Source organism: Rhinoraja longicauda, chromosome 12 (genome assembly GCF_053455715.1).
Source record: "Rhinoraja longicauda isolate Sanriku21f chromosome 12, sRhiLon1.1, whole genome shotgun sequence".
Classification (NCBI taxonomy): Eukaryota; Metazoa; Chordata; class Chondrichthyes; order Rajiformes; family Arhynchobatidae; genus Rhinoraja; species Rhinoraja longicauda.
The window spans coordinates 52710634-52718213 of NC_135964.1; the positions used below are offsets into that span (position 1 = coordinate 52710634).

Sequence of the window (7580 nt, forward strand, 5' to 3'; positions counted from 1 at the left end):
TCTAAAAGGCCGACCCCTTATTCTTAAACTGTGACCCCTGGTTCTGGACTCCCCCAACATTGGGAACATGTTTCCTGCCTCTAACGTGTCCAACCCCTTAATAATCTTATATGTTTCAATAAGATCCCCTCTCATCCTTCTAAATTCCAGTGTATACAAGCCCAGTCGCTCCAGTCTTTCAACATATGACAGTCCCGCCATTCTGGGAATTAACCTAGTAAACCTACGCTGCACGCCCTCAATAGCAAGAATATCCTTCCTCAAATTTTGGAGACCAAAACTGCACACAGTACTCCAGGTGCGGTCTCACTAGGGCCCTGTACAACTGCAGAAGGACCTCTTTGCTCCTATACTCAACTCCTCTTGTTATGAAGGCCAACATTCCATTGGCTTTCTTCACTGCCTGCTGTACCCGCATGCTTCCTTTCAGTGACTGATGCACTAGGACACCCAGATCTCAGGTGAGGGTGCCGAGAGTTATGGAAGACTCAGACAATGTAGCATAAAAACATCAAAGTTTTAATCAATATACTATAGACACATGAACAACTTCCCTTAATACTGACACACACTTTAATTTTTACCATTGAGCGTATGCAAGGCCCCTGACCTTGCAGTGAGATTAATGTTTAAGACTATATTTGACATCAAGCATCCTTTGTGAAACTCTTCTTGATCAGCGGTTGGGATTTTGGAAACTTGCCCCTTCAGAGAACAAGGTAATGTCCCTTAAAGTGGGGGGGGGGGGGGGGGGGAAGTGGGGCGGGGGGAAGTGGGGCGGGGGGAAGTGGGGCGGGGGGAAGTGGGGCGGGGGGAGGTGGGGCGGGGGGGAAGTGGGGCGGGGGGAAGTGGGGCGGGGGGAAGTGGGGCGGGGGGGAGGTGGGGCGGGGGGAAAGTGGGGCGGGGGGGAAGTGCGGCGGGGGGAAGTGGGGCGGGGGGAAGTGGGGCGGGGGGAAGGGTGGGGCGGGGGGAAGTGGGGCGGGGGGAAGTGGGGGGGCGGGGGGAAGTGGGGCGGGGGGAGGTGGGGTGGGGGTGAGTGGGTCAGGGGAGGTGGGGCAGTGGGAGTGCGGTGGGGGGTCAGGGAAGGTGGGGTCGGGGGGGGTGGAGTGGGGTCAGGGGGGACTGGGGCGGGGGGGTTGGGGAGGGGGGGGTGGGGGCGGGGGGGGTGGCGTGGGGGGGGTCAGGGAAGGTGGGGTCGGGGGAGGTGGGGCAGGGGGAGTGCAGTGGGGGGTCAGGGAAGTTGGGGTCGGGGGGGGTGGGGTGGGGTCAGGGGGACTGGGGCGGGGGGGTTGGGAGGGGGGGGGTGGGGGCGGGGGGGTGGTCAGGGGAGGTGGGGTTGGGGGGGCGGGGGAGGTGGGGCAGGGTGGGTGGAGGAAGAGGATGCCTTTTTTATTCTCTATTAAAAAAGAAGAAGGAAATGTTTTAAATAATTATCGGGGGGGGGGGGGGTGTTTGAGGACAGTGGGCTCCTGTGACCGTTGGTAATCAGGCTCGGCTTGGCTTGACACCCTCTCTCGGGGGGGAGGGGAGAGACCTCCAGTGAACAGGGTCCGACCCACGTGAGGTCACTCCCCTCTGTCTGTGGCGCTCGGAGCCCACCGCACGCTGGATGGTATCCAAACGAGGCCCAGAAACCATATCCCCCACACACACACACGCACACACGCACACACACACACACACACACACACACACGCACACACAGACCTACACGCACACTCGCGCACACACAAACACACAAACACGCAGACCTACACACACACACACACACACGCGCAGATCTACACACACACGCACACAGACCTACACATACACACGCAGACCTACACACACACACGCACAGCTACACACGCACGCACACACAGACCTACACACACACACACACAGCTACACACGCACGCACACACAGACCTACACATGCACACGCAGACCTACACACACACACACACAGCTACACACACACACTCGCGCACACACATACACACACATACACTCACAGACGCACACACACAATATATTTAAGCACACGTGCAAATCATACAGCCCCACGTGCACGTGCTTGCAACATACAGGTTCTACACGCATGTAGAGAGACATACATGACATACTCTCAAGCAAAGCAACCGCACACACACGCGCACACCTTACACGCATGACCCGAGCCCTTCAGTACACCGGGGCCACGTGTCCTTGCACACGCACACCACATACACACACACACACACACACACACACACACACGCGTGCCCACACGCGGCGGGCTGAAACCTCTCTCCTCTCCCGCCCAGTGTGTTTTCCCAGCTTCGTCGTTTTCTCAGGAGCTGGGAAGGTTTTTGTGCTTATCCCTAAAACAAAATGATCAGTGCAAACTTCAAAAAACAGAAACATGGAAACAGAAACAGAAGTGAGGCAGCAACAACTTTTAAAAATACACGTCGTGTTTGTTTTTCCCGTCTGAATGGGGTTGCTGTCGAGCCGGTCGACGTCTGAGTGCAACAGACCAACAACAACAAAAGTAAGGACATTACAGGATGCAAAGTCAAAAAACAAGGTGAGTTTTCTGTTCGGCGATGCAGCGAGAACTATTTACAGCAGAAATCCCCCTCTCTCTCTCACTCCCCCTCTCCCTCTCTCTGAGATTGTAACACCAATCAGCCAAAACATTATGACCACCTGCCTAATATGCTGTTGGCCCTCCGTGTGCAGCCCCATACGCAGCAGGGTGCGATGCACTGTGTATTGTGACACATTCCTCCCGTGACCACCATTAACATTCTCTGTGACTTGTGCCACAGTCGACCTTCTGTCGGTTCGGACCAGATGGGATAGCCTTCGTTGTCCTCGCACATCGATGAGCCTTGGGCGCCCAACACCCTGCCTGTCGCCGGTTTGTGGTTTGCCCCTCCTCGGACCACTGTCGGTCGGTACTCACCACTGCTGACCGGGAGCACCCCACAAGCCTTGCCGTTTCACAGATGCTCTGACCCAGTCGTCTGGCCAGAACAATTTGGCCCTTGTCAAAGTCGCTCAGGTCTTTACTCCTGCCCCATTTCTCCCCCATCCAACACGTCAACTTCAAGAACTGACTGTTCACTTGCTGCCTAATATATCCCACCCCTTGACAGGTGCCAAGATAATCACCTGAAGTGTTATTCACTTCACCTGTCAGTGGTCGTAATGTTTTGGCTGGTTGGTGTATTATGTTTTAATTCTTCCTTTGTCAATGCTGAGGGGGGTGGAAGGGGGTTGATGGAGAGGGGGGGGGGGGGTGGGGTGCTGAGAGCAGGCATGGCGTGTGTAGGAGATGGGGGTGGGGAGAGGGGGTGTACAGAGAGACGGGGGGCGGTGATGGGGATACATACAGGTGTGTCTGTGGGTAACGTGGACTTTACATCACATTTACAGGTCCTGTCATAATACAATAAATATGGAGGAGGATCTTTACACCATCTTAAGTATCATGGCATTTTCATCAGGCGAGGGCTCCCGATGCTGAATCCCGGGGCTTGTAACATCTTCACTCTGCGGGAACAAAGAACCGTGGAGGTTAGAACCTCTGAAGAAGAGTCTCGACCCCTAACGGCATCTGTACCTGCAGCTGGTGTGGGCGAAACCGGCCTCCAACTGAGCCTCACAGCGAACGCAGCGCCGGAGACCCGGGTTCCATCCCGACTACGGGTGCCGTCTGTACGGAGTTTGTACGTTCTCCCCGTGACCTGCGTGGGTTTTCTCCGAGATCTTCGGTTTCCTCCCACACTCCAAAGACGTGCGGGTTTGTAGGTTAATTGGCTTGGTACAAATGTAAACATTGTCCCCAGTGGGTGTAGGATAGTGTTAGTGTGCGGGGATCGCTGGTCGGCGCGGACCCGGTGGGCCGAAGGGCCTGTTTCCGCGCTAAACTAGCTTCATTGTAACGCAATGCTGGCATTTATTTCAAGAGGTGCTCGTATACAAAAACAGGAATGTAATGCTGAGGTTCTACTGTCAAAGAGTGATACAGCGAGGAAACAGGCCCTTCAGCAAGGGGTTGCCAACTATCTCACTCCCAAATAAGGGACAAGGTGACGTTACCCGCCCCCGCGCCCCACGTGACCTCACCCAGCCAGCGGCCACGTGCTCCTGCTCCACCAATGGCGGCCACCTGGGCCGGTAGGCGGGTTGCAACGCAACCTCCGTTAGGCGGCGCCCAGGCCTACAGTGTCCGGACCTACACTGTCTGCACCTACAGTATCCGGGCCTACAGTGTCCGGGCCTACACTGTCCTGGCCTACAGTGTCTGGGCCTACAGCGCCCCCTGGGCCTAATCCGGGACAAATGCGGTCCCGTACGGGACAAACCAATTTAGCCCAAAATACGGATGTCCCGGCTAATATGGGACTGTTGGCGACCCTACCTTCAGCCCAACTTGCCCACGCCGGCCAACATGCCCCACCTAGTCTCACCCGCCCGCATTTGGCCCATATCCCTCCAAACCTGTCCTACCCATTTTTCTCCAGTGATGCTGTCTGACCCGCTGAGTTACTCCAGCTTTTTGTGTCTATCTTAGGTTAATGGCTTAGGTTAGTTGCAGAGATACAGCACAAAAATAGGCAGGCGTTCATTTGCACCTCCTCCAACCTCACCTACTGTATCCGCTGTTCAAGCTGTGGACTCCTTCGCTCAGCCCGCCAGGGCCTACCTGATCTCCCGGTTGCCAAACACTTGAATCCCCCCTCCCACTCCCATACTGACCTTTCTGTCCTGGCCTCTTCCATTGTCAGAGTGAGGCCCAGCGCAAATTGGAGGAACAGCACCTCATATTTCGCTTGGGCAGCTTACACCCCAGCGGTATGAACATTGACTTCTCTAACTTCAGATGGTCCCTGCTTTCCCTCTCTCTCCATCCCTCCCCCCCCTCCCAAGTCGTACCTGCTTCAAACTCGTCCTGTTGAGTCTCATTGATTGTAACTCGTTTTCACCTAGCCCACAATGGCCTGTCTCCTTTACCATCGTTACTTTTTTGCCTATATCTCACCGTCTATGTCTCTCGTTTCCCCCTCCCCTGACTCTCAGTCTGAAGAAGGGTCTCACCCATTCCTTCTCTCCAGAGATGCTGCCTGTCCCGCTGAGTTACGGACTTCCTGGAATGGCGGGACTGTCGTATGTTGAAAGACTGGAGCGACTAGGCTTGTATACACTGGAATTTAGAAGGATGAGAGGGGATCTTATCGAAACGTATAAGATTATTAAGGGGTTGGACACATTAGAGGCAGGAAACATGTTCCCAATGTTGGGGGAGTCCAGAACAAGGGCCCACAGTTTAAGAATAAGGGGTCGGCCATTTAGAACTGATATGAGGAAAAACTTTTTCAGTCAGAGAGCTGTGAATCTGTGGAATTCTCTGCCTCAGAAGGCCAATTCTCTGAATGCATTCAAGAGAGAGCTAGATAGAGCTCTTAAGGATAGCGGAGTCAGGGGGTATGGGGAGAAGGCAGGAACGGGGTACTGATTGAGAATGATCAGCCATGATCACATTGAATGGCGGTGCTGGCTCGAAGGGCCGAATGGCCTCCTCCTGCAACTATTGTCTATTGTTATTCCAGCATTTTGTGTCTATCTTTGGTTTAAACTGGTATCTGCAGTTCCTTCTTGAACACCTAGTTTAGTTTACTTTAGTTCAGAGATACATCGTGGAAACAGGCCCTTCGGTCCACCGAGTCCGTACTGACCAGCGATCCCCGTACACTATACTACGGGGGACAATTTAAATTTTTAACCAAGACCAATGAACCTACAAACCTGTACGTCTTTAGGGCATCGCAATGGCGCAGCGGTAGAGTTGCCGCCTTACAGCGAATGCAGCGCTGGAGACCCGGGTTCCATCCCGACTACGGGCGCTGTCTGTACGGAGTTTGTACGCTCTCCCCGTGACTTGCGTGGGTTTTCTCCGAGATCTTCGGTTTCCTCCCGCACTCCAAAGACGTGCAGGTTTGTAGGTTAATTGGCTTGGTGTGTGTGTAAATTGTCCCTAGTGTGTGTGTGTAGGATAGTGTTAGTGTGCGGGGATCGCTGGGCGGCGCGGACCCGGTGGGCCGAAGGGGCCTGGTTCCGTACTGTGTCTCCAAACTAAACGAATGAATGAAATCGATCGGTTGATCGATCGTATCGTGTCGTGTCGTATCGTATCGTACACTTACATACTTCCCCAAAGAACTGCCCTTGCCCGCACGAGCTCAGATATCCTACATCCGCGAGGTCGCTGGCGTTGCGCTGGTGGGAACCCGTGGCGGTTCCCCCTCGCGGCGCCACGCCTTTCCTCGGTCCAGTCGAACCCTTGGACGACGCTGTCCCCGATGAACTCTGGCCGCTCACGTGGCCCGGAGACGGGAAGCTGGGCTTGCTGTACGGGATCAGGATCTCTTCTGCAAAAGACAAAGGGAAGGAGATTGTCGCTGGGCGGAAGAAGGAACTGCAGACGCCGGTTTAACCAGTGGAGAGACACAAAGCGCTGGAGGAACTCAGCGGGTCTGGCAGCATCTGTGGAGAACATGGATAGGTTGACGTTTCACAGAGTGCTGGAGTAACTCAGCGGGTCAGGCAGCATCTCTGGAGAGAAGGGAATGGGTGACGTTTCGGGTCCAGAGATGCTGCCTGTCCCGCTGAGTTACTCCAGCATTTTGTGTCTCTCTAAGGAGACTTGATGATCACAGCTTGTCTCAATGAAGACAATGGTTGTTTAATTCACTTTACTTTAGTTTGGCGATGCAGAACAAAAACAGGCCCTTCGGCCCACCGGGTCCGCGCCGCCCAGCGATCCCCGCACACTAACACTATTCCACACACACTAGGGACAATTTACATTTACACCGAGCCGATTAACCTACAAACCCGCACGTCTTTGGAGTGTGGGAGGAAACCGGAGAAAACCCACGCAGGTCACGGAGCCTGTTTTGGTTCTAAACTAAACGACACTAAGTTAAACTAAACCAATTAATTGTCCCAATCTCTCTGTGCACAGTCTGAGGAAGTGCCGCGACTTGAAACGTTACCCATTCCTTCTCTCCGGAGATGCTGCCTGACCCGCTCAGTTACTCCGGCATTTTGTGTCTGTCTTCTCTTTCCACACAGTCATGCCTTGGCCAGAAGAGTGAAGCTGAGGCCCCCCTGTGTGTGTGTGTGTGTGTGTGTGTGTGTGTGTGTGTGTGTGTGTGTGTGTGGTGTGTGTGTGTGTGTGTGTGTGTGTGTGTGTGTGTGTGTGTGTGTGTGTGTGTGTGTGTGTGTGGGGTGGGGAAGATGTTTCACTCTCTGGGGAACCGTCTCGAGGTCGAGATGTCAAACATTCGGCACGGTGGCGCAGCGGGTAGAGCTGCTGCCTCACAGCGCCGGAGACCCGGGTTCCATCCCGACTACGGGCGCCGTCTGTACGGAGTTTGTACGTTCTCCCCCGTGACCTGCGTGGGTTTTCTCCGAGATCTCCGGTTTCCTCCCACACTCCAAAGACGTGCGGGTTTGTAGGTTAATTGGCTTGGTATAAATGTAAATTATCCCTAGTGTGCGTAGGATAGTGTTAGTGTGGTAGGGCTTGCCAACTACCTCACTCC

General features: G+C 54.4%; 1 protein-coding gene across 1 annotated transcript in view; it reads right to left on the reverse strand.

The window, feature by feature from the left end:
* Window positions 1-1474: 1474 nt before the first annotated feature.
* Window positions 1475-7580, reverse strand: part of robo2 (roundabout, axon guidance receptor, homolog 2 (Drosophila)) — a 122818-nt gene continuing 116712 nt past the window's right edge. Inside the window, exons 18-19 of the mRNA XM_078409756.1 lie at window positions 6177-6401; window positions 1475-3522 (exon numbers count right to left, since the gene is read on the reverse strand). Of these exons, the coding sequence (XP_078265882.1) occupies window positions 3521-3522; window positions 6177-6401 (227 nt within the window). The 3' untranslated portion in view covers window positions 1475-3520. The remainder of the gene's footprint in view (window positions 3523-6176; window positions 6402-7580) is intronic.